This window comes from Podarcis bocagei (genome assembly GCF_964188305.1).
Source record: "Podarcis bocagei genome assembly, chromosome: 10".
In the NCBI taxonomy this organism is placed as follows: domain Eukaryota; kingdom Metazoa; phylum Chordata; class Lepidosauria; order Squamata; family Lacertidae; genus Podarcis; species Podarcis bocagei.
The window spans coordinates 4438451-4465012 of record NC_138135.1 but is presented as its reverse complement, the minus strand read 5'-3'; the positions used below and the strand labels follow the sequence as shown (position 1 = coordinate 4465012).

General features: G+C 50.2%; 1 protein-coding gene across 4 annotated transcripts in view; it reads right to left on the bottom strand.

Moving 5' to 3' along the window:
• Positions 1-6: 6 nt before the first annotated feature.
• Positions 7-26562, bottom strand: part of CPT1B (carnitine palmitoyltransferase 1B) — a 37840-nt gene continuing 11284 nt past the window's right edge. For all 4 annotated transcript variants that reach the window (XM_081209967.1, XM_081209966.1, XM_081209964.1 and 1 more), the window contains 18 exons: positions 25751-25911; positions 22736-22875; positions 19836-20013; positions 18633-18734; positions 16878-17015; positions 15147-15224; positions 14457-14564; positions 12980-13064; positions 11379-11574; positions 10663-10848; positions 7977-8082; positions 7309-7425; positions 6142-6306; positions 4210-4344; positions 3437-3589; positions 3117-3230; positions 1648-1740; positions 7-401 (listed from right to left, as the gene is read on the bottom strand). In XM_081209967.1, coding sequence (XP_081066093.1) covers positions 312-401; positions 1648-1740; positions 3117-3230; positions 3437-3589; positions 4210-4344; positions 6142-6306; positions 7309-7425; positions 7977-8082; positions 10663-10848; positions 11379-11574; positions 12980-13064; positions 14457-14564; positions 15147-15224; positions 16878-17015; positions 18633-18734; positions 19836-20013; positions 22736-22875; positions 25751-25891 — 2325 coding nt within the window. In that variant the 5' untranslated portion in view covers positions 25892-25911 and the 3' untranslated portion in view covers positions 7-311. The remainder of the gene's footprint in view (positions 402-1647; positions 1741-3116; positions 3231-3436; positions 3590-4209; positions 4345-6141; positions 6307-7308; positions 7426-7976; positions 8083-10662; positions 10849-11378; positions 11575-12979; positions 13065-14456; positions 14565-15146; positions 15225-16877; positions 17016-18632; positions 18735-19835; positions 20014-22735; positions 22876-25750; positions 25912-26562) is intronic.

Below are 26562 nucleotides of genomic sequence, written 5' to 3'. Positions count from 1 at the left end.
CACCCACAGCCAAAAGTGTTCCTCCTTTATGTGTGACATCGTAAATACACCCTGCCCCACCCTCTTGCCCGTCTCCCGCCAGCCTCTGGGGTCCCTCCATGGGGTGCCTCCTCCGGGCAGAGAGGGCTGGGGGGGCAAGCAGCTGGCAGTGGGGCCCAGAAGCATCCTCTTGCTTTCCGCTTGCCAGGAAGGAGCCAGCTCTGCAGCCAGATGGCCGGTGTGTGTGTGTCTGTCTGTGTGTGTTCCTTGTGGCTCCGGTCAGAGTGGGCCCAGGACAGAGGGGTCACCGCCATCGGAAGCCCTGTCCAAGCTCAGTCGGCCACTTTCTTGGGTGGCGTTTCAAACAGGGCCGCAATGTCCAGCATCGCCCGGTGGATGTTCTTCCCAAAGCGCTTGGAGTCCTGGGGAAGAAAAGAGTTGGTAAAGGTTCGGGAAGATCACTGCAGATGGTGACAGCAGCCACGAAATTAAAAGACGCCTGCTCCTTGTGAGAAAGGCGATGGCAAACCTAGACAGCGTCTTAAAAAGCAGAGACATCACCTTGCCAACAAAGGTCTGTATAGTTAAAGCTATGGTTTTCCCAGTAGTGATGTATGGAAGTGAGAGCTGGACCATAAAGAAGACTGATCGCCGAAGAATTGATGCTTTTGAATTCTGGTGCTGGAGGAGACTCTTGAGAGTCCCATGGACTGCAAGAAGATCAAACGTATCCATTCTTCAGGAAATCAGCCCTGAGTGCTCACTGGAAGGACAGATCCTGAAGCTGAGGCTCCAATACTTTGGCTACCTCATGAGAAGAGAAGACTCCCTGGAAAAGACCCTGATGTTGGGAAAGATGGAGGGCACAAGGAGAAGGGGACGACAGAGGACGAGATGGTGGGACAGTGTTCTAGAAGCTACCAGCATGAGTTTGACCAAACTGCGGGAGGCAGTGGAAGACAGGAGTGCCTGGCGTGCTCTGGTCCAGGGGGTCATGAAGAGTCGGACACGACTAAACGACTAAACAACAAAGGTTCGGGAAAGGGCAGTCAAAATGACCAAGGGAGTGGAACGGTTGCAGCATTTGGGACTTTAGCAAGAGAGAGGTGACATGATAGAGAATTATGTTATTATGTTTGGGACAGGGAAAGAGGGCCGATGGAAGTTTTTCTCCCTTGTGGAAGTCCGGTGAAGCTGAACGTTGGAAGATTCAGGATGGAGAAAAGAACTTCTTCACGCTGCACATTAACTATGGAACTCACTGCTACAGGAAACAGTGATCCCCCCCCCAAGTTGGATGGCTTCAAAAGAGGATTAGACAAAGTCATGGAGGATCATAAGGCTATGCTCTGTCTCCGAAGTTGAATCAGCAATGCTTCTAAAATAACCAGTTGCTGGAAACCAGAAGAGGGGAGAGTCCTCTTGCGTTCAAATCCTGCTTACAAGGTTTCCCACAGGCATCTTTGTCGGCCACTATGAGAACAGGATGCCGGACTCAATGGGCCATTGGCCGAATCCAGCAGACTCTTCTTATAACAAAAGGAGAGAAGGGCCCGTCCTGGACAGCAAAGGGATGCTCAAAGCACTTTCCCAAATGGGGCCTCATCCCCGTAGCCCCCAGGAGACCCCAACCCTGGAGACCCACCCTGCCTCCCCAGGCACGCTCACCGTCTCAGGGCTGGAGAACTTGCTGGAGACGTGGAAAGTGATCAGGTTCTCTCCAGCAATGATGTAGGAGACGCCATAACCGTCGTCAGCCACCTGCAGGGAGAAGAGGGAGAGGCGCTGAGGCCCATGGCAGAAGTGGGGTGGCCAGTTCCACACCAGAGGGAAAGTGCACTAAAGGCAGAGGGGCAGTAGGGGCTAGTGGCACCGGCAGATGTCAGAGGATGCCTGCATTTCAATGCCAGCTTCCTGGGGTCTATCAACAACAACAAATTTATTATTTGTACTCCACCCAGCTGACTGGGTTGCTTCCATCATGTATAAAAATATAATAAAACATCACACATTGAAAACCTCCTGATACAAGGCTGCCTTTAGGTATCTTCTGAAAGTCAGATAGTTCTTTATCTCTTTGACATCTGATGGGAGGGCATTCCACAGGGCGGATGCCACCACCGAGAAGGCCCTCTGCCTGGTTCCCTGTAACTTGGCTTCTTGCAAGGAGGGAACCACCAAAAGGCCCTCCGAGCTGGACCTTAGTGTCTAGGCTGAACAATGGGGGTGGAGACACTCCTTTGGGTATACTGGGCCTTTGAGGCCGTTTAGGGCAGAGGTCAGCAAGGTTTATCTTGCCTGCGCCGGATTGGTGCTGCGGAGATCCCTTCGTGGGCCAGAGAGGATTTTCTGCGTCTGCGCAGACACAATTTTCAGTGTTCGTGCATGCACATTTTTCGGTGCCACGGAAGCAAGTCCCCGCGTTGTGCCGCTCCTGTTTAGCGCAACACGTGAGCAGGAGGCTCGGTTCGGGGGAGGCTCGTGGGCTGGTCAAACTGGTTGCTGACCCCTGGGTTGAAAGGTCAGCACCAACACTTTGAATTGTGCTCGGAAACGTACTGGGAGCCAATGAAAGTCTTTCAGGACTGGTGTTACGTGGTCTTGGTGGCAGCCCCCAGTCCCCAGTCTAGCTGCCATATTATGGATTAGTTGTATTTTCCAGGTCACCTTCAAAGGTAGCCTCACATAGAGCGCATTGCAGTAGTCCAAGCGGGAGATAACCAGAGCATGCACCACTCTTGTGAGACAGTCTGCGGGCAGGGAGGGTCTCAGCCTGCGTACCAGATGGAGCTGATAAACAGCTGTCCTGGACACAGAATTGACCTGCGCCTCCATGGACAGCTGTGGATCCAAAATGACTCCCAGGCTGCACACCTGGTCCTTCAGGGGCTCCATTCATGACCAGGGAGTCCCCCACACCTGCCTGCCCCCTGTCCCCCAGAAATGGGCCACCCAGGTTTTCCTGGGAATGTCAAGGAGTCAACCTGGAACCTTCTACATGCCAAGCAGATGTTTGAGCTACGTCAGCTCTTCCTTTTAAACACCTCCATTGCCCCCCCACTCCCCTCCACCCACCCTGGGGTCCCCAGAAAGCCGTTTCCCATTCTCCCCCTGTCTTTTACACAGCGCCTACTCACTGGGCCGAAGCCCCCTCCTGAGGAGACGTGGTTCGGATTGGCTTCCATGTCGAACATTTTGATCTGCTGCTGGGGGGTCTGGCTGGTGGAGAGGCGCCAGGGCTCAGACAGCACCTACGGGCGGCAGGGCGGGGACAGAGTGAGTGGCGGTTCCACCCCCCCACCCACGCCCCTGCAAAAGCACCTGGGTCAGCAGCCTTCGCTGGACGTGCGAGGAGTCGCGGGACGCCAATCGCAGGGAGCCCCTGGCTGCGCATCGAGGCTCAACCTGCCCAGTCCAGGTGGGTGAGGAGGGTAGACAAAGCCCCAAGTTGCGTCACCTTGGCGAGGAAGGGTGAGTCGACCCCCAGGTAGCGCGAGACCACGTAGAGGCAGAAGAGGTGCCTGTCGATGCCAGACCCCGTCATGGCCAGGCGGTACATGTTCTGGTGCTTCTCAGCCGCCACCTTGAACAGTCGCAGGGACTCGGCCGGCTGCAAGGGGGAATCAGAACATTATGGACTAAGCGGGTGGAAGAAAAAGGGTTTTCCTCCCTCTCTCGCGACACCAGAACTCGGGATATCAACATTATTTTTTTTCTGGAGTACTATACAGATATATTTTCACACTTATTGTTTGTAGGCATGTGTGTAGAGGAGATGCTTATTAGACATTATCTTTCCTTCCTCACGTCTGTGAGTTCGGCAGTGCATCCCTTTGCAGCTTAAAAGGGAAGTTTTGATAGGCTAGTTTTAGCCTTTTAGTTTAAATAATCTAGGATGCTTTTAGGCAGACTGTATTCTCCTGGCACCTATCTAGCAAACATGGCTCTTGGTTTGACTGCATTGTAAATATCCCACAATAATAGTAGTAATAATAATAACAACAACAATAAATTAATAGTGTTGCCTTGATTTTGGAACGCTTTGCATTTGGAACAGACATCCGGAATGGATCAAGTTTGAGAACCAAGGTACCACTGCATAAAAATATATAACAGAGAGAGCGGGAGGGAGGGAGAGAAAGCGCAAAGGGGCTTCTGAAAGGCAGGAGGGAAGGGGTCAGGATGAGGGCCAAGGGGGCACAGGGAGACCCTCGCAACGATGAAACTCACACTGCACTTTGCGTTGGACATGCTGCGCACGAAGGCTGTGGACTCACTGGTGCAGGATCGGACCGTTTCCGTCCTCCCTTCCCTGAAGAGCCGCGTCATGGAGGCCTCATAGGTGAGGCAGAAGCGACCCTTGTCCTGGAAGAAGAGGCAGTGAGGACGTGGGCTGGGGGTCAGGAGAGGAAGCCAAACCTGACTGCCCCCATCAGGGCTGGATTTCGGTTTGACGAGGCCCTCAGCTACTGAAGGTCAACAACAAATGGCCGCTGCTTTTTGTGTTGAATATATGCTACGTGGTAATATATGGACTTAATAGGTATCTCAAGCCATTTGCACATGTCTCCGTGCAACCAGTCCATGCAGAATGCAGGCACCCTCTATATAGAAAGGAGCAAACCAGTGATATTTGAGGGCATAGCTGTCAACATTTCCCTATTTTTAAAGGGAAATTCCCTCATTCTGAATAGGATTCCTCACAAGATAAGGGAAAAGTTGACAGCTATCTTTTAGGGAGCAGGCTAGCAGGCGAGGCCCATGACTTACATCACACAACACACAAACACTGTTGCTGTATGTAGGTTTTATTTTATAAGTTTTTTATCTTATATTTTGGAAATGTACATCCAGGGGTTTTTTCCTTTAATTTTTTTGGGGGGCCCAAGAGAGAGGAGCCCTAAGCTACAGCCTGTTTAGCTTATACGTAAATCCGGCACTGGCCCCCACGCCCCCAACTTTGCAAGGAACACATCCAGACCCCCATCTTCTCCTAAGCCCCTTCTCAAGGCTTTGTGCACCCTGACACTTCAGGAAACGGCGCCCAGCTAGCGGTCCCGCCCCCATATTTTTTTTTGGGGGGGGGAATACCATCCCCCTCCGTTCCATAAACTCATCCCTGACACGACTCTATAAAAAGCATTATTCAGAATAGCAGTTTGCACAGCCCACTTAAGGGAGAACAACAATAAGATTCAACGCGGTAGCAATCAGTTGCACATTTCTTCCAGATCAAAGCTATTTAGCTTAACAAACAAAGCTGGTGGACTTTGGTGGGATCTCCAATGGCCATCTAGTCTGACCCCATGCAGTCCAGGTGTCATGGCTGAATAATCCATGGTGCAGGGAGGATAGAGAGAGGTTTGTGCCAGGGTGGATTTGATTTAAATCAAATCGATTTAAATCACAATTTAAATCATGATTTAAATCATTAGTCAGCAAGACTTGTTTTAAATCTTCTTTTTTTTTTTTTTGCAGAAAGACTCATTGTTGCTGGTATAATCATAATATTTACAACCAGATAAAGGTTTCACTTTTGGAATAATAAATTTTCAGAGTAGTTTTTACAGTTATATCAGAAATTACTGATTTGGTTATACTGTTAGAAATACATAGACTGATAATTATGGAAGTATTGTGAGGTTTAATAAGTTAACTGTTTATATTTGGACAACTTTTCTGCTGTACTTTATTGGAAGGAGAAAAACAATCATTTCCTTAATAACAATTTAAACAATTTATTTCACTAAAGCAATAACATTATAGCGTATGTATCCATGTTTGTTAACTGATGTGGTTAAACAATTAAAAACAACAACTTAGACTGAGTTTTAGCCCACATGAAAACTTAAAACAAATCCTTACTTCCCGATGAAGAGCCTTTGGACTATCATGTGACTTCAATAGAAAATCTTTAGAAAGGTTTTTCCTCCAAAAGCATTTAATTTTAAAAATCTGATTAATTTTTTTTAAAATCCAATTCAAATTTTTTAAAAAATTATTCATTTTTATCCACCCTGGTTTGTGCGCCGCAGCCGTGAAGAAACCCCTGCTTTTGCACGCGGCCAGTTGTGCAAAGGTGAGCGCTGCATCCTGCACGCCCTTGCCCCCGATCCCACCCGCCGCCGTTCATTGGGGAGGGGGGAAGAGGGGGGCGCTTACCCGGAAATGCGCCAGCTGCAAGGCAATCTGGATGAAGCTGTCTGGACTGGTCCGGCACTTCTTGATGCGACCTTTGCCAAACTCTGTGAAGCGGAAGGAGTGGAAATCCACGTCGTCCGCCAGGGTCCTGGCCACGCGGTACGAAAGCTCGATGGCCTGGCTGCACTGCAAGGATAAGCCGGGGGGGGTGAGAGCTTGGAGGGAAGCCCCCTACCCTGCCCCACGCTCTCGAGGGTGAGGAGGGGGCGCAACACCTCTTGGTTAGGAGCCAGAGAGCAGCATGGACCGTGTGGCCCTGGAGATGTTCCGCACAGCGTCTGGCACTCCTCAGGAGCAAAAAAATGGGGGTGCTGTTAACGGAGAAATCTGAGGGCTCCCTTGGACAAAAAACAAGGACACCAGCCAGGAACACCAGAGCAAAACAGCAGCCAGTAGGCTTGGTCTTGATTGAAGACTGTCGCGACAGGACTCCCACCTGCCACCAGGTGGAACAAGATGGAAGACCCGAACAAAAGAGAGCCCAAACTTTTATTAGCTGCTAATCCCCATGTTAAGGGACGCGGGTGGTGCTGTGGGTTAAACCACAGAGCCTAGGAGTTGCCGATCAGAAGGTTGGCGGTTCAAATCCCCGCGACGGGGTGAGCTCCTGTTGCTCGGTCCCTGCTCCTGCCCACCTAGCAGTTCCAAAGCACGTCAAAGTGCAAGTAGATAAATAAGTACCGCTCCGGCGGGAAGGTAAACGGCATTTCCGTGCGCTGCTCTGGTTAGCCAGAAGCGGTTTAGTTATGCTGGCCACATGACCTGGAAGCTGTACGCTGGCTCCCTTGGCCAATAAAGCGAGATGAGCGCCGCAACCCCAGAGTCGGTCACAACTGGACCTTATGGTCAGGGGTCCCTTTACCCTTTACCTTTAATCCCCATGTTACAGCCCCCAAATGACATCACTAATACATCATGGTTAATCATGAAAGGGGAGGTCTGGTGGCCGTAATCTGAGCATCCTGGACCCTGCCCCATGGTTCTCCTTGCCCTCCACCAAACAAATCACAAAAGTCACAAAAGTGATTGTGCTGGTTTTGGTAGTGGGCTGTATGTGCATGATATCTGCTGGAGGGGCAACCCCCCCCCCAACCTATACATAAATTCCTGCAACAGTGCAAAGCCTACCTCCTCAGAAATGTCCCACGTCAAGCGCTGTGGCATGGGGAGGTCTGTGTTGGGCACCCCGTGGCAATGTCCGCTGCTGCAGTATCCCAACTGGAACTCATCTGTGGCCAGCATGAACTGGAGAGGAAGGCAGAAAGGATGAGAGCTGGGCGGGGGGGGGGGGTAGAGAAGTTCCTATAGAACAGGCACCCCCAAACTTGGTCCTCCAGATGTTTTGGGACTACAATTCCTATCATCCCTGGCCATTGGCCCTGTTAGCTAGGGATGATGGGAGTTGTAGTCCCAAAACATAGTCCCTTATGTTTCCCTCCCCTTATGGTCTTGATTGAGGCTGCATTTTAAATTGCATTTTAACCTGTATTTTAAATTGGGTTTTTCCTCTCTCCCCCCCTTTCCCCCTATTATGTTTTTACTGTGATTTTATTGGTGTTAGCCACCCTGAGCCTGGCTCTGGCCAGGGAGGGGGGGAATAAATAAAAGTTATTATTATTATAAAACACCTGGAGAGCCGAGTTTGGGGGTGCCTACTATAGAATCACAGAACTGCACAGTTGGAGGGGGCACCCAAGGGTCATCCAGCCCAACCCGCTGCAACGCAGCAACCCTCTCTCACAGTTGTTCGCATGGGGGAGTAACAAAGGAGGGACTCTTCCCTGCCTGCCTCTCACCTCCCAGAGGTGCCCCATGATGGGCGCGTCGGCCCACGAGTGTTCAGCGTTGGCACCCAGCTTGCCGTTGCGATACACCACCAGCGTGAAGGACTTGTCAAACCACCTGCAGAGAGAACAAGGACTTGAGTTAGAACGGGCGGAGGCTGGGGCAAGCCAGGCAAACACAAGCAGGGCCAAGTTGAGGTTGGGTGAGACTCTCAGCCGCTGAAGGCAATGGGGCCCTTGATATCTCCAGCTGTCCTTCATCAACAACAAATTGTAGCTGTTTTTTTCTGTGTTGAATGTACCGTATTTTTTGCACCATAACACTCACTTTTTCCCTCCTAAAAAGTAAGGGGAAATGTCTGTGCGTGTTATGGAGGGAATGCCTACGGGTGGCATGCCTACGGATTTTCCTCCTCTAAAAACTACGGGCGTGTTATGGTCGGGTGCGTGTTATAGAGCAAAAAATACGGTATGCTCTATGGTCATTGATGGACCTCATAGGTATCTCAAGCCATTTGCACAGAACGAAACATGTATTTTAACAAAGTGATTGTTGAACTGAAATACAATTAAGAAGAAATAATTATTAAGCTCTAACTTAACAAACTTAATAATGCAAACACATTGGCATTTGACAATAACAAAAGTTCCTTTAGAAACACAATTTACAAAGACTCATAATCTAGTCTCTAGAAACTTGCTATAACATGAAATGATAATAGGTGTAAATATATGATGCAAATAATTAAAATAGCCCTCCGGATCTGGCCCAATCGCCTTCTAAATCCGGCCCCCGGACGGTCTGGGAATCGGCGTGTTTTTAGATGAGTAGAATGTGTCCTTTTATTTAAAAGGCATCTCTGGGTTATTTGTGGGGCATAGGAATTCATTCTTTCCCCCCTCAAAATATAGTCCAGCCCCCCACAAGGTCTGAGGGACAGTGGACCGGCCCCCTGCCGAAAAAGGTTGCTGACCCCTACACTATAAGAAGGCAGAGGTGCGATAGCCTTAGGAATATAGAGGAAGCCCGGGAAGATAGAGAAACACAGCAGCCAGTTGTGGGAGCACCTGCCGCTCCCCTGAGCAGTTGGCACCTGGAACAGGTGAGATCCCTCAGAGCAGCAGGTGGGCAGGTGTGTGCGCTGGGCTGCCCAAAGAGCTCTTTTCTTCCCTGCTTGTCAGGGGAGGGGCATTTATGGGCTCTGGGCAATCAACCGGGAGTAGAAGCGTCACACCAGGTGCCCAACGGCTGCCCCAGGCGACTCGTGGAAGTGAGCCAAGCCACGGCTGCATATCCCTACCCCAAAGGAATTCAAGAGCGAGTAATCATGGATCAGGAGTGAGGACTAGGCATATGCATGATATTGTTTTAAACTGATATTTGGAGAAAATCATGAAAATAGTTGTTGTTTTAAAAAGAGCTGGCAATTTATCGTGAATCAAGTGTGGTATTGGAAAATCTGGGGGCAGTCTATGCTTCGCCCTTGCTAAATCTGCCCAGACTCCTTCGTGCCACCTGCAGGCAGAGAATCACCAGAACTGGCTGTGGCTTAAATGACTGAGAAAACACAAGCAGCGTTTCCAGTTTCCCCTGCCTACGGCTGCAAATCTCAAGAGCTGGCTGGCAAAAAAAGTCAGAATCTCTCTGCAGCCAGTGGCCAGAGGTTGCTTAAGAATGCAGGTCCATTCCTAGCAGTGCCAGGTTTACGTATAAGCTAAACAAGCTATAGCTTAGGGCCCCGCTCTCTTGGGAGCCCCCCAAAAATTTAAAGGAGAAAAATACTGGATGTACATTTCCAAAATATAAGATAAAAAACCAATAAAATAAAACCTACATACAGCAACAGTGTTGTGTGTTGTGTAGGCTCCTATGATGTAAGTCATGGGCCCCGCCTGCTAGCCTGCTCCCTCAAATATCACTGATATTGACTACAAAACAGTAGTCAATATCTGGAATCACTGTTCCGTGTTGGACATCATATTTGCTGAATACACAAAGCTTCACAGCTTGTCTTTCATCCTACACAGTCTGGTACCTCGCTTCATTTAAAGATTTTCAGAGACTTTGAGCCTAAAGATTTCATTTTGTCCTTGTTATGGTTTGAAGGAATTCTATAAAGATTGTCTATTGTGTATGTATATGGTCATTGTGTTGCCTAGACATTGCTGAAGAATATGTAGAAAGCACAGTAAGGTGAATCGGAGGTCAAAAGTGTGTGTGGAGTTAGAAGCTTTGTTGTTAGTGTGTCTGCAGTTGTTACTGACGTACTATTCTTTTACTTTCGTTCGTGCTGTATTATGTAAAGTGCTTTGCTACACACAGTGGACGCTTCGGTTGCGACCGTGATCCGTGCGGGAGGCAACCCATATACGCATGTGTGGGTTGCAATTCGGCGCTTCTGCGCATGCACAAAGTGCGGTTTAGCGCTTCTGCGCATGCGCGACCACCGAAATCTGGAAGTAACCTGTTCTGGTACTTCCGGGTTTCGGCGGCTCAGTAACCCAAAAAAACGCAGCCTGAAACGTCTGTAACTCGAGGTATGACTTTGTGTGTAAAATTTAGAGAAAACAATAATAGTAATGAAAAGATATATCTTGATGCTGAAAATCAGATTCCGCCCAGCCCTAGTGAGGACCACAGCGGTGGCGCTCGGAAGGGAGCTCCAGCTGGGCAGGTGAGTAGACAGAGACCCCTTACCTGTCGTAGCATCTCCCGTGCAGGAGGCTCTTGGAGTAAAGGTCCAGGCTGTCCTCGTGGTCTGGGGAGAAGCCTTGCTCGTCCTCGTCCAGGGTCAGGAAGAAGGCGGCTCGCTCGATGCAGTCCAAGGAGGCCTTGTTCTTCCCTCGGCCAAAGTATTTCTTCCGGGCTTCAGCCCACGGACCCCTGGAATATAATAAATAATCATAATTATTTATACCCTGCCCATCTGGCTGGGCTTCCCCAGCCACTCTGGGCGGCTTCCAACAAAAGATTAAAAATACCGTATGTTTTGCTCTATCAGACTCACTTTTTCCCTCCTAAAAAGTAAGGGGAAATGTGTGTGCAGCTTATGGAGGGAATGCAGGCTGCGCAGCTATCCCAGAAGCCAGAACAGCAAGAGGGATTGCTGCTTTCACTGCGCAGCGATCCCTCTTGCTGTTCTGGCTTCTGAGATTCAGAATGTTTTTTTTCTTGTTTTCCTCCTCCAAAAACTAGGTGCGTCTTGTGGTCTGGTGCGTCTTATAGAGCGAAAAATACGGCGCATTAAATTGGAAAAATACATTAAAAGCCCTAAAAGGAAGAGGAGAGCAGCCAAGTCATCCCAAAGGAGGCTCCTCCATCTGGGGGGGAAATAAAATTCTATTGGGGGAGGGGCCTCACCTGCTGACCTGGGAGAGTCCCCCCTGCCCCCCTCCTCCGGCCGCAGCGCTTACCGTTCCCCAGCGGTGAGAGCGGCCAGCCGCACCTCGTTGGGCTGGGGGGGCGAAGGGTCGTCCAGGATGCGCTGGAACTGCATCTCCAGGTCGCGGGGGGAGAGCAGCTTCCCCGCCTGGTAGAGCCACAGCTTGTAGAAGCGGCCTTTGTGGAAGACGGCCAGGTGCCTGCTGTCCGACAGGTGCAGGAGGTAGTCTAGGGGCAAGAGAGAGCCAGGATGAAAGCAGGCCTTCCTCGCATATCATTTTTTAATTAAATTTTCTGTTTTACAATTTAAAGTACAGTACTTCGTCTTCTTCTTCTTCTTTGGTGGTCCCTCATAGCCGAGCACCGTGTTTTTCGCTCCACAAGACGCACTTTTTTCCTCCTAAAAAGTAAGGGGGAATGTCTGTGCGTCTTATGGGTCGAATGTGTGGTCGGTCGCTGGCTCCCTTTCCGCCCCTTGCCCAGGCCTCCATTGTTGAATGTTCTGCAGACGGAGACCGTTTGTGTTTCCCCATGGGACTGGCTGATTAGATTATCTGTCTGGAAACTGTAGAAACGGCTCCCTTTCCTTGCCTAAAGAAGCTGAAGAACTGTGAGCTGAACCCCATAAAAACAGGATTTTTTCCCTTTGCAAAGTAAGCTCAACAACTTTGAGCTCATCCTCAAAAAAGGGGAGGTTTTTCCCCTTTGCAAAAGAAGCTGCACAACTTTGAGCTGATCCTCAAAAAAAGGGTTTTTTCCCCTTTCCTTTTCTAAAAACTAAGTACATCTTATGGTCAGGTGCGTCTTATGGAGTGAAAAATATGGTAAGATTGTCTTCCATAAACACGGTTTTAACAGTGAGTCCGTAAGTGACTGTGGAGGCCAATTCTGGATCCACACGTCCTTCCACAGTGGGGACATTGGTTTCTGGGCGGGAGTTGATCACGGTGTGGATTTGCCAAGCATGCCTTCCTCTTAGCACGTTTCTCCCTTGCGTCCTGAGTTCGAGTGTCTTCAAAGCCCCTGACACCTTTAGTCAAGGCTGTTCTCCAATTGAAGTGCTCGCAGGCCAGTGTTTCCCAATCATTGGTGTTTATACTACATTTTTAAAAGATTTGCCTTGAGGGAGTCTTTGAACCTCTTTTGTTGACCACCAGCATTACGCTTTCCACTTTTAAGTTCGGAATAGACTAGTTGCTTCGGAAGACGATCATCAGGCACCCGCACAACATGACCAGTCCAAAGAAGTTGGTGTTGAAGAATCATTGCTTCCACACTGGTGATCTTTGCTTCTTCCAGTACACTGGCATTAGTTCACCTGTCTTCCCAAGTGATGTGTAAAAAAGATTCCGTTAATGGAATCTTTCAAGGAGTTGGAGATGGCGTTTATAAGTGGTCCATGTTTCACAAGCATATAGTAAGGTTGGTCACCCACTTCTCCAGGTACCCACAGTTGCGGGACCAAGCTGGCACTCCTGCAGAGAGTCCTGAGGGCCAGGTAGAAAGGTCCACAAGGCTGCTTTTCTGTACCGCACCTGAGGAATTTCAGTGCATCACACCGGTGAGCTGGCAGACGGCCCCTGCCCCCACTCCGCCGTGCCACCTGCTTCATGCCAGCCTAAATGCCACCCACCTGCCTCTTCTCCAGGGATGCGGGTCGTGTTGAACATCCTCTCCATCTGGTAGGAGCACATGGGGACCAAGCCCAGCGCCATCACCTGGGGGCAGGGAGAAGGAGCGTTAGCTGCTTATCGGGTTAATCAGTTTTCGGTCCGGCTGCTGGCGAGATTGCTAAGGGTAATAACCTAAGCCAAAAGTTAGCATCACATCTTTAAAAAATATATTAAAAACTACGGGCTAGGACCTGGGAGAGACCAGGGTTCAAATCCCCCCCTTGGCCATGAAACTCATCGGTCGGTTGTGGCCTCTCAGAATCGCCTACCTCAAAGGGTTGTTGCAGTATAAAATGGGGAGAACGATGAAACCCACCTTGAGCAACTTCGAGGAAAGAAGGGGGGGCATAAATATACGAGGAGAACTTCCACCTTGAGAAATGTCATGACGTGGCATAAAAATTATTTTAACTTCTCTTGGGATCCTCAGGCAGGACCCTCCAGTGTGGCAAGAGTTGGCCTGTCTTCTGTCCAGAGAGCCTGTGAATCAAGGGCATGTCTTGCAGGCAGGCAGAGGGAGTGGAGTGGAGTGGTTGGAGCAGGGGTCAGCAAACTTTTTCAGCAGGGGGCTGGTCCACTGTCCCTCAGACCTTGTGGGGGGCCGGACTATATTTCAGGGGGGGGGGGAATGAATGAATTCCAGAGATGCATTTTAAATAAAAGCACACATTCTACTCATGTAAAAACACGCTGATTCCTGGACCATCCGCAGGCCGATTTAGAAGGCGATTGGGCCGGATCTGGCACCCGGGCCTTAGTTTGCCTACCCATGGGTTAGAGTATCAGATGCCACAACAGTCCCGCTGTTCGCAGCCTTGACGGACTCTCAACGGAACAGTGTGTTAGATCTGATGCCACGCTGACATTCACCAGCAAATACCTTTTGGGTTTCAAGGTTTTGAAAATGGAGGAGCACATTGGATTTGCAAAAATAGGGGGACCTAAATTCCCGGAAAATCATGTATGGAAGTGAGAGCTGGACCATAAAGAAGGCTGACGGTCGAAGAATTGATGCTTTTGAATTCTGGTGCTGGAGGAGACTCTTGAGAGTCCCATGGACTGCAAGAAGATCCAACCTCTCCATTCTGAAGGAAATCAGCCCTGAGTGCTGACTGGAAGGACAGATCCTGAAGCTGAGGCTCCAAGACTTTGGCCACCTCATGAGAAGAGAAGACTCCCTGGAAAAGACCCTGATGTTGGGAAAGATGGAGGCCACAAGGAGAAGCGGACAACAGAGGATGAGATGGTTGGACAGTGTTCTTGAAGCTACCAGCATGAGTTGAACCAAACTGCGGGAGGCAGTGCCTGGCGTGCTCTGGTCCAGGGGGTCACGAAGAGGCGGACACGACTAAATGACTAAACACCAAAAATTCCCGGATCCTTCTTTCGGGAGCCCCCCATCCCAACCTCCAACCCCCTTCCCTGGCCCTGACTCACAGGTGGAAGGTCCTCGTGATCCAGGCGTCGTCGGTACAGCATGATGGAGTGCACGGCATTGGCTGCTCGGGCCGCCTGGTTGTGGGTGGGCGTCACATACAGGAAATCCTGCCCGAGGAAAGAGGGTGGGGTCGGAGGTTCAAAAGCACGTCAAAGTGCAAGTAGATAAATAGGTACCATTCCAGCAGGAAGGTAAACGGCGTTTCCATGCGCTGCTCTGGTTCGCCAGAAGTGGCTTAGTCCTGCTGGCCACATGACCTGGAAGCTGTACGCCGGCTCCCTCGGCCAGTAAAGCAAGATGAGCGCCGCAACCCGAGTCGACCACGACTGGACTTAACTGTCAGGGGTCCCTTTACCTTTACCTTACTGGGACATCTGTCCATAGTAGGGGCAAGGAGTGGGGTGGTGTGGGGCTGGAGCCCTCCTGCACTCTGCCTGCTTCGTGGCCAGATTCCAGCCGGTGGGACGGAGACCTGCCCAGTGGCGTAGCGTGGGTTCTCAGCACCCGGGGCAAGGCAAGTAATTTGCGCCCCCTAACCCGTGGATTTTAGCACTCGAGTCTCTTCCGCGCCCCCCCCAGATGTTGCGCCCGGTGCGGCAGGCCCCCCCTGCACCCCCACGCTACGCCACTGGACCTGCCCCACCTCCAGGAAGACTCCCCTCCCACAAGACATGCCCCGCCCCACTCACCATGACGTAGTAGTTGCTGTTCACCATGATGGGGCTTCTTCCTCGGAGGTAGATGTACTCCTCCCACCAGTCGCTCACCTGCCGGAAGTACAACAACACCTGTCACAGCCCGGCCAGGTGGGCAGAGGAAGGGAGCGGCAATGCATAGGAACACGGGAAGAGCCTGCAGGATCAGGCTCTTCTCAAAGGGGCCATATGGGGAAAGCCACAGGCAGGATCTGAGCACAATTCTCCCCTCATGTGGTTTCCATCCAAAAGCATTATCCCGGAAGCTAGAACAGAGCCATCCTGACAAGCCTTTTGGTCCTCCGTGAATTTGTCCATTCCTCTTTTAAAAGCATCCTCTTCTCCCTTGCCAAGGTCCCTTCTGCCCCCGGGACTTCAGTCTGGAGAAAAGGATAGTGATTGGGGCATGATAGAAGTTTATAAAAAAGTTAGGCACGCCATTGAGAAAGTGGATGGGGAAATAAAGCGTCAAAATTGAGATGTGGAAAATAGGGGAAAAACGAGGAGAGGCAGGACTGAGATGTGGAGATATGCTTCAGAGATCCAGACCGCGGGGAGCTCTGAAAAATTAATAATTATAATTTGGACTATAATTTGGTTATTTTTAAATTTTAGTTTCTAATTTTAATTGGAGTATTATGATTGGATATGTTATTTGGATGTTTTTATTAGAAAATCAATAAAAATGATTTATAAATAAAAAAGAGAGAAAGTGGATGGGGAAAAGCTCCCCCCCCCATTTCTCATAAAACTATAAGTTGTGGACATTGAGTGGAGCTGAGCTGAGAAGATTCAGGACGGATAAAAAAGTCCTTCTTCATGCAGTTAAACTACGGAACTCACTGCCACAGGAGGCAGTGATGGCCACCAACCCAGGTGGCTATGAAAGAGGATTAGACAAATGTTGGGGTGGTGTTGGGCGTATGTGCTGCGGAAGCTCAGTCAAGTGGTTAAGCTCACCACAGAGAACAGTGGTTTGGCAGAGTTGTCTTTACTAGACCAACACCAATATGCACTGCTACACCCACTATTTACAGAGGTTACAAGTGATCTTCTCTCTCTGAGCCCAGAGAGGGCTCTTTAAGATCAAAGTCCTTGCCGTGATGAGGTCCGCAGCCAAGTCCTAAGTTCAGTTGCTTGCAAAGTCCTGCAACTGATAGACTTCTCTAGGTTCTGGCAATTTTCCAGCACCTTCCCCATATGATCTCTCTCTGGGCCCAGAGAGGGCGCTTTGCTTCCAAGTCCCTGCTGTGATAAGGTCCAGATATGGATAAGCTAAAGTATGGAACTCACTCCCATGGGAGGAAGCGACAGCTTTGAAAGAGGGTTGTATACATTCATGGAGGAGGAGAGGGCTTTCGACGGCTCCTCACCAGGATGCCAAAGCTCTGCCTTCGACAGTCAGAGGCAGCCATACCAGCCGGGTATGGGCAGGGGAGACAACCCTTGCACTTGTGTTCTGCTTCCTGGCTACCTACAGGCATCCAGTGGCTTGATCCAGCAGGTTCTGATGGGAGGCTTTTGTCCAGGGAGCCGCAGGAGGGGTGGGTGGGACGCCAGGTAAGAATTTGGGGGTAGATGCCCAGGATGGAGAAGAGGAGGCAGGAGCTGCTCTCAGGTCTGGCAGAAGGCATGTAGGTGGAGACACCCTGGGGGGCTGCTCAAGTGCCCCACCCCCATTGACATGGGTCGGAGGGTGCGCCATGGCGGGGCAAGCAGACTCACGTAGTTGGTGGCCCACCAGGACTTGAGGATGAGGTATTTCTGGAGGCGGGGGGCAACGTTCAGCTGGAAGTCCAAGGCTAAGGCCTCCATGTCGTCATACTTGTCTGCGTCCAGCAGGGGGCGGACAGATTCCAGGTACTGCAGGAGAAGGAAAGCAAGGGAGGATTGGACGCAATCCTGCGCCCTTGGGACCCCCGCCGCCTTGCCCCAAGACAGAGGAGACGCAGGATCCGAGCTTGGAAAGGGTCTTGGCATCTGCTCTGCCTGCAGAAGGCCCCCGGTTCCATTCCTAAGAGGATAGGTCACTGGGGAGAGCATGAGACTCTTAATCTCAGGGTCGTGGATTCGAGTCTCACACCAAGCAAGCAGGGGGTTGGGCTAGATGACCCTCGGAGTCCCTTCCAATACAATGAATCTATGACTTCCAGCGTGGCATGACGGTTAGAGTGTCAAAATATGGTCCGGCAGAGACCAGGGTTCGAATCCCCATTCAGCCACAAGGCTCCCTGGGTGTGACCTTGAGGGCCAAGTCACCGTCTCTCAGCCTGGCCTACCTCACAGGGGTGTTGTGAGGAGGGAATGGGGAGGAGGAGAACGATGCAGGCCACCTCGAGGGAAAGGGGGCAGATAAATGGAACAGGTGTAACAAGCAACCAAATAAAAAACAGGGCTGGGAAAGGCTCCCTGCCTGGGATCCCGCAGGGATGCTGCCAGTCTGTGCAGACTGCACTGGGCTGCATGAACCAATGGTGTGGTTCGTATGGTGGAAGGACATGCTCAGTAGAAGAATATCTGTCTCTCCAGAGTGGTGCATGCTCTGGTTATCTCCCGCTTGGATTACTGCAATGCGCTCTACGTGGGGCTACCTTTGAAGGTGGCCCGGAAACTACAACTAATCCAGAATGCGGCAGCTAGACTGGTGACTGGGAGTGGCCACCAAGACCACATAACACCGGTCCTGAAAGACCTTCATTGCCTCCCAGGACGTTTCCGAGCACAATTCAAAGTGTTGGTGCTGACCTTGAAAGCCCTAAACTGCCTCAGTCTAGTATACCCCCATCGTCCAGCGCGGACACTGAGGTCCAGCTCCGAGGGCCTTCTGGCGGTTCCCTCGCTGTGAGAAGCCAAGTTACAGGGAACCCGGCAGAGGGCCTTCTCAGTACTGGCGCCCGCCCTATGGAACATCCTTCAGATGTGAAGGAAATAATCCACTAAATTATCTTTAAAAGACATCTGAAAGCAGCCCTGTTTAGGGTAGTTCTTAAATATTTAATGCTGTATTCTTTTTAACACTTGACTGGGAGCAGCCCAGAGTGGCTGGGGAAACTCAGCCAGGTGGGCGGGGTATAAATAAATAATAATAATAATAATAATAATAATAATAATAATAATAATAATAATAATAATAATTATTATTATTATTATTATTATTATTATTATTATTATTATTATTATTATTTGCCTTGCATGCAGAAGGTCCTGCATGCAGTATTCAGCACCACCAGGTATGGCAAGGAGAGAACCCTGCCTCAAACTCCATGAGAGCTTCTGCCAGTCAGTGCAGGCAATTCTGGGCTAGATGTGCTGGTGGTCGGCTCAGATCAGAGGATGCCAGTCTGAGCTGCCTCAGGGCTGAAGCAAGATCTCTCTCTCCCAAGCTGTCTTGACTTGGAGGAACGGACCCCCGGTCCCTCTTCCCTGCTGCCATTCCCCGCCCAGGCATTGAGTGCCCAGTGCTTTGCCCGTTCCTCTTACCCTCTCGATGGTGTCCTTCACACAGGGCACTGGCAGCTTGGGCAGGGAGGTCTGGAAGCTGTAGAGCATGGGGTTGCACCCGGACATCACCTTCACCATGGCCTGCCAAGAGAAGGGGAGGCAGATTTGACCGGTCAGCCCTGCTGGCCACAACGCTCCGCATTCCCACAGAGGACAATTTACTTGGTCATTTTAGGAGCAGTCGGGTGGCGCTGAGGTCTAAACCACTGAGCCTCTTGGGCTTGCCGATCAGAAGGTCGGTGGTTCGAATCCCCGCGACGTGGTGAGCTCCCATTTCTCAGTCCCAGCTCCTGCCAACTAGCAGTTCGAAAGCACGCCAGCGCAAGTAGATAAATAGGTACCGCTCTGGCAGGAAGGTAAATGGCATTTCCATGCACTCTGCTTTCCGTCACAGTGTCCCATTGCGCCACAAGCAGTTTAGTCATGCTGGCCACATGACCTGGAAAGCCGTCTGCGGACAAACGCCGGCCTCCTCACCCTGAAAGCCAGATGAGCTCCGCAACCTTTGACTGGACTCAACCATCCAGGGGTCCTTTACCTTTTTACCTTTACCTTATACGTGTAATCTCACTGTATACAAGTTGTAAGGTAAAGGTAAAGGGACCCCTGACCATTAGGTCCAGTCGTGGCCAACTCTAGGGTTGCGGCGCTCATCTCACTTTACTGGCCGAGGGAGCCGGCATACAGCTTCTGGGTCATGTGGCCAGCATGACTAAGCCGCTTCCGGAGAACCAGAGCAGTGCATGGAAATGCTGTTTACCTTCCCGCTGGAGCGGTACCTATTTATCTACTTGCACTGGTGTGCTTTTGAACTGCTAGGTTGGCAGGAGCAGGGACCGAGCAACGGGAGCTCACCCCGTCGCGGGGATTCGAACCGCCAACCTTCTGATCGGCAAGTCCTAGGCTCTGTGGTTTAACCCACAGCGCCACCCGCGTCCCTATACAAGTTGTACACGTGACAATAAGGTATTTCAACATGCTGCCTTCCCACAAGCTTACAAAGAAAACGAGGGTGCCACACCAAAAATCTACATGCAAACAGTAAAAGTGCGTCTCGGACAAAAATACTAATTCTGCCGTTTAAAGTGCATGAGGAACAAAAAGCGAGGGAGGAGCCCTTGGAATAGTGCAACAGAATAATTTTCCGACCCCCCCCCCCAGCCCCCCGAGATGGCCGCTCACCGCCCAGATCTTGGTGCTGCGGCTGGTCTTTCCGTGGGGCTCGAACATCCAGCCGTGGTAGGAGAGGAGAAGCTTGAGGGTCTGTCGGCAGAGCAGGATCCCTGAAATCCAGGCACCCGTGGAGAAAAGGACGACTCCCAGGAGGTGTTTGCTCCGGGGACTCAGGCAGTAATTGCAGCTGGGGGGAAGAGAGGGTTAATAATGGGGGGGGTGCCAGCCCCAGAGATGTACTCCTCCTGGGTGACTCTGTGGCATCCCCTTCCTCCTGGGGGTCCTCCTCCTCTTCTAGGCACGCGAAACTACAATTCCCACCAGCTCCAGCACCACCCAACCATGCAAATAATAATAATAATAATAATAATAATAATAATAATAATAATAATAATAATAATAATAATAATTTATTTATACCCTGCCCTCCCCAGCCAAGACCGGGCTCAGGGCAGCCAACACCAGGTATAAAAACAATCAATTAAAATACAACTTAAAAACAAGATTAAAATACAACATTAAAATGCAGCCTCATTTCAGTAGAAACTCAAATCAAAAGCTTTTGGGGGATGAAAACGTCTAATCTTCGCCAAGGCCAACTATCCAGACTGGTCCTACGTGGGCCAGAAAAAAGTCCCCAAGTAGGAGTTCCATCACAGAAGGAGAAAGGAAAAAGGAAAGAGGGGAAGGGGATCAAGTGGATTCCAAGCCAAAGGCCAGGTGGAACAACTCTATCTTACAGGCCCTGTGGAAAGAAGTCAGATCCCACAGGGCCCTGGTCTCATGAGACAGAGCGTTCCACCCAGCTGAAAAGGCCCTGGCTCTGGTTGAGGCTAATCTGACTTCCTTTGGGCCCGGGACCTCTAGGGTGTTACTATTTATGGACCTTAAGGTCCTCCGTGGGGCAGACTGGGAGAGGCGGTCCCGTAGGTACGAGGGTCCTAGGATATGAAGGCCGTGATGGGAGGTGTGGCCCCAAACAGCTGGAGCAGAGGCGGTTTTAGGGTTTGCTGTGACTGCACTGGGTGCCGTGCTACAGGGGGCACCCAAACGATGCAGAATGCAGCACGAGAGGCAGGGGGGGTGCCAAATTTTATAGTCGCGCAGGGTGCCGCCGAAATGTAAGAGCGCACAATCCGCCACTGGCTGGAGGGCACCAGGTTGGCAAAGGATGCTAACGCTTTAAACTCGCCCCTCTGGCTCCTTCACTCCTGCAGCCCAAGGACAAATCTACACTGGCCGGTTAAAACGTTAAAAATACACTATAACAATGAGACACCAGAGGGCGTTACAGAGCAGCCATCCGTCGGCAATGGGAAATTGCATTGAGAGCTAGGTAACTTTTTTTTGGTATAGCCTTTAATAGCGTTTTTACAGATCAGTGTAGATCCAGCCCCATGTTGTTTCTTCAAGGGCATCTTACCATGGCGGCTGCTTTCTAACGGAGCTGATTCTAAGCCTTCTTCAGCCTTGAATTGGTTTGCAGTGGTAGCCAAACTTCACCCTCCAGCTGTTTTGGGACTACAATTCCCATCATCTCTGGCCTCTGGTTGGTTGCGAACGTGCCTCCCACACAGATAACGTTCACAACCCGGACGTCCACTGTATATTAATAGTGAAATAATTATTAAGCTTGGTTTTGGAACGCTTTGGCTTTGGAACAGACTTCCGGAACGGATTAAGTTTGAGAACCAAGGTGCAACTGTATATAGAAATGAGCAAAGCAGTGATATTTTAGGGAGCAGGCTAGCAGGTGGGGCCCATGACTTACATCATAGGAGCCTACACAACACAGAACACTGTTGCTGTATGTAGGTTTTATTTTATTGGTTTTTTATCTTATATTTTGGAAATGTACATCCAGGTGTGTGTTTTTTCCTTTAAAATTTTTGGGGGCCCCCAAGAGAGTGGGGCCCTAAGCTATAGCTTGTTTAGCTTATGAGAGGGAGTTCTGTATACCTCGGTCCTGTATACCTGAAGGAGCATCTCCACCCCCATCTTTCAGCCCGGACACTGAGGTCCAGCTCTGAGGGTCTTCTGGCGGTTCCCTCCCTGAAAGAAGAGAGGTTACAGGGAACCAGACAGAGGGCCTTCTCGGTGGTGGTGCCCGCCCTGTGGAACGCCCTCCCAGCAGATGTCAAGGCAATAAAGAACTATTTTACTTTTAAAAGACAACTGAAGGCAGCCCTGTTTAGGGAAGCTTTATAATGTCTGACGCTGTATTGTTTTTAATATTCGGCTGGTGTCAGGGAACTGACATCAGAGCGAGAGGTGAAGGGGAGGTTCCCAGATTCTGCGGGCGAAGGACCAGCGGGAGAAGCAGCTCGGTAGAGGAGGAAGGAAATCAGAGCAACACCAGGGATAAAGGGGGGCAAATGGGGGAAGCGGAGGGAGAGCTCCGGGATTCTTCTCTGGAGATCAGTGAGGAGAGCACAGGCCCTCCACTACCCACGCCCTCCCTGCGCAGAAGACTCCCGCGCAGTGAGAGAAGGAGGAGACTGGGAGTCAGACAGCTTTTATGCTGGAAAAGGTTTAAGAAACGCCCACAGACAGATTCTGCCAGCGACTGAGACAGCCACACGGAGATGGGCTGTGCAGTCAGAACGGTTTAACCAAGGCAATTAAGCCTAGAGAGGCGGCAGTTTACGCACGAGTAACGCATACCCATTACAGCTGGAAACCACCCAGAGTGGCTGGGGAAACCCAGATGGACAGGGTATAAATAATAAATTATTATTATTATTATTATTATTCTGTTGCACAGGCAAAAGTCCTTGCTCCAGAGGATCTGTTTCTTCAGACATCACCCGTCTCTCTTGTTTTGATATCCCAGGAGATGAGGGAGCGCAGGCCTGGGATGGAGAGGTTCAGGGAGACTTGGGAGGGAAGGAGATGCGGTGGGCACTCACCTGCGCGGCAGGTGCCTCTGGATCCTGAAGATCAGCCCCATGGACACGTCAACGTGGAATAAGCTGGAGCCCAGGGTTGTCGCAAAGATTGCCAGCCAGCCGGAAGGTGTTCCCGGGTAGACGCCGGTCAGGATGCTGTTCTGTGGGAAGCAGCCGTGTCAGAAGGGAGTGACAAAAACAAACCCCTGCGTTGCAATACAGAGATATCTGCTCAAATACAGCAGCAACACATGCCTAATGAATGTAATAGATGCGTTACTATTGGTAGCAGAAGGTCGTCCAAAATTTACAATTTCCAAATAATATACCGTATTTTTCGCTCTATAGGACCAGTGGCGTAGCGTGGGTTGTCAGCACCCGGGGCAAGGCAAGTAATTTGCGCCCCCTAACCCGTGGATTTGCGCCCCCTAACCCGTGGATTTGCACCCCCTAACCCTAACCCCCAGATGTTGCGCCCGGTGCGGCCGCCCCCCTGCACCCCCCACGCTACGCCACTGTATAGGACACACCCGACCATAAGACGCACCTAGTTTTAGAGGGGGAGAACAAGAAAAAAGAATTCTCCCTCTCTCTGCTCAATGCCCCTTCAGCTAAGCGACAGGAGAAGTGGAGCCCCTTCCATTTCTCCTCCCGCTTCGCTGAAGGGGAGCTGTGCAGAGAGGGAAAGCTGCGCAGCACCTCTCCAGCAAAGCAAAGCCAGGAGAGCAAGAGGGATCAGTGCACACCGATCCCTCTTGCTCTCCTGGCTTCAGCGAAAGCAACGCGAAGCCGCCGGAGCGCAGCAGGAGCACTCCCGGAGCACTCTGGAAGCTTCGTGTTGCTTTTGCTGAAACCATGGAGCCTGCATTCGCTCCATAAGACTCACACACATTTCCCCTTACTTTTTAGGAGGGGAAAGTGCATCTTATAGAGTGAAATATACTGTATATGTCAGCCCATAGAATCATAGAATCATAGAGTTGGAAGAGACCACAAGCGCAATCGAGTCCAACCCCCTGCCAAGCAGGAAACACCATCAGAGCACTCCTGACATATGGTTGTCAAGCCTCTGCTTAAAGACCTCCAAAGAAGGAGACTCCACCACACTCCATGGCAGCAAATTCCACTGTCGAACAGCTCTTACTGTCAGGAGGTTCTTCCTAATGTTTAGGTGGAATCTTCTTTCTTGTAGTTTGAATCCATTGCTCCGTGTCCGCTTCTCTGGAGCAGCAGAAAACAACCGTTCTCCCTCCTCTATGTGACATCCTTTTATATATTTGAACATGGCTATCATATCACCCCTTAACCAAAGAGTAGTCAACGTAATGAGTTACTAGCGAGGAACACCACGATGCAGGCAGGATGCCTTTCCATGTCCAAGAAGTATTGTATCGGATACTCCAATGTAACAAATCCAATATCAATCAGCAAACAAACAGAACAGTACAAGCGGATTGGATCAACTGTTTCGAAGATGGATCTTCGTCAGCTGATGATGAAATTAAATACATTACATACAATGAATGACAACAAAAATAAAACTGAGCAACCTGCAGAAGGGAGGCCAGAGGTGAGGAAGCACAAGGAACCCAAGGGGTCAACCCCATCTGCATTATGGGGGGTTGGACTAGATGACCTTGGGTGTCCCCATTCCCCCCCCCCCCGGCATTCATTTAAGCAAGGATTTGGGAGCTTCTACAGCCCAGGAAGCACCTTCTCCTAACAGATCAAGGTTTGCCAAAGCTCTGCAACCGGCATCCCGAACTCAGAGCAACAACAGCTGTTTTCGTTGCACGGGAGGGTCCACCTCTGCACCTGACATACTGTTATAGATCCGGGTAAACCCTAGAAATCAATAAACGCCAAGGTTTTGATTAACTAGGATATGGATTAAAGTGCAGAAAGTGATGGACTACATGGAATTGGCAGAAATGACTGGCAGAATCCGTGACCAGGGAGAAGAGTCGGTGGAAGAGGATTGGAAGAAATTTAAAGACTACTTGCAGAAATACTGTAAAATTAATGAATGTTAAAATGATATTGGAATGGAAAATAAGTGGTATTGGCAAAAAGATTATTAAGAATATGCAAATATGGATTGACAGTGGTTGAAAATACATAGTTATAATAGGTTAAGATATTGAGTAAAGATAAATGATAGAGGGTAAGGATTTGCTGAAAGGAATTTTAAACGGGAATACAAAAGGGGAGGTGTGAGGAAGTCAGGAAACAAGTAAATGAATTATAAGACATGAAATACTGATTTTTCTTTTTTTAACTGTTTTTCACTTTTTGTGTGCTTTGTTTTGGTATTTTTGTATCCTTTTTTTCTTTTTTCTACTATGGCTATTCTTTGCTTCTATTTTTTATGTTTAAATTTTGTAACCTTTTATTGTCTGTAAAATTCCAATAAATATTATTTTTTAAAAAAAATAAAGTGCAGAAAAGGGCCAGAGAAGGAATTCAGAGAATTCCCAGGCTGGCTTATGGAATCCAACCTGGACAAGCAAGCGCCATTAAAGGGGGGGGGGGAGAAATGGGCCATATGAGGAGAGGAATCCTTTGGCCTGGGGGGGTGATGGGGTGTAGGTCCAAGGGGACAGGGAAAGGGAGGTTTGAAGCAGGGATTCTGGGGAAGAGGAAGGAGGAAGAGGGGGGATCCATCTTTGATTGATTGATTGAATCTGTATACTGTCCTATACCAGGGGTCAGCAAACTTTTTCAGCAGGGGGCCGGTCCACTGTCTCTCAGACCTTGTGGGGGGCCGGACAATATTTTTTGGCCTCTGTGAAAGCCATGCACTGGAGGGGATTATCAGATATGGCACTGTGGAATAGATGAGGCTAGCACAGGTGAAATAAAACCCAAGGTAAACAGAACGGGGCTCTGAAGCTCTGGAGGAAATTGTAGAGTTGGAAGGGACCCTAGAGGTCCTCTAGACCCTGCAATGCATTGGAAGGAAACAGAGCAGCTGGGGCAGCCCCGGGTCAATTCTAGGATTCCGCGTTGTTCCACTCGAACTCAAATCCTGCTCACCTTGATGCGGGCAAAACGCTTCTTCCAGGAGGAGAGGCCGGACAGGTAGATCTGCTTGAGGGCTTCTCGGCTCAGCTGGAAATCCACCCCTTCCGGGGTGACCGTGAACTGGAAGGCCACGGCCTGGTGGGCTTCCGCCATCTTGAAGGGTCCGCTGTCACCTGGACGTGGGGGGGGGAGGGGTTGAGAGCAGCACCCACAACCAGACAAATCCACTGTCCCCAGAAAACCCAGAGCATTCTTGTAAAAGACTGACCCTGAAATAGGAATAAAAGCATATTATATGCCCCACATTGCAGACCCTCCAAGTGTCCGTGTTTCCCCAGATTTACAGAAGCTGTCCTGCTTTTCCTTAAAGGCAAAGGTAAAGGGACCCCTGACCATTAGGTCCAGTCACGGACGACTCTGGGATTGCGGCGCTCATCTCACTTTACTGGCCGAGGGAGCCGGCGTACAGCTTCCGGGTCATGTTAGCCGCTCTGAGCCCGGCTTCGGCTGGGGAAGGCAGGATATAAATAAAATTTATTATTATTATTATTATGTGGCCAGCAGGACTAAGCCGCTTCTGGCGAACCAGAGCAGCACACGGAAACGCCGTTTACCTTCCCGCCGGAGTGGTACCTATTTATCTACTTGCATTTTGATGTGCTTTGGAACTGCTAGGTTGGCAAGAGCTGGGACCAAGCAACGGGAGCTCACCCTGTCGTGGGGATTCGGACCACTGACCTTCTGATTGGCAAGTCCTAGGCTCTGTTTCCTTAGGATGTCCCTATTTTCATTGGAGAAATGTTGAAGGGTACGGAGTTATGAGA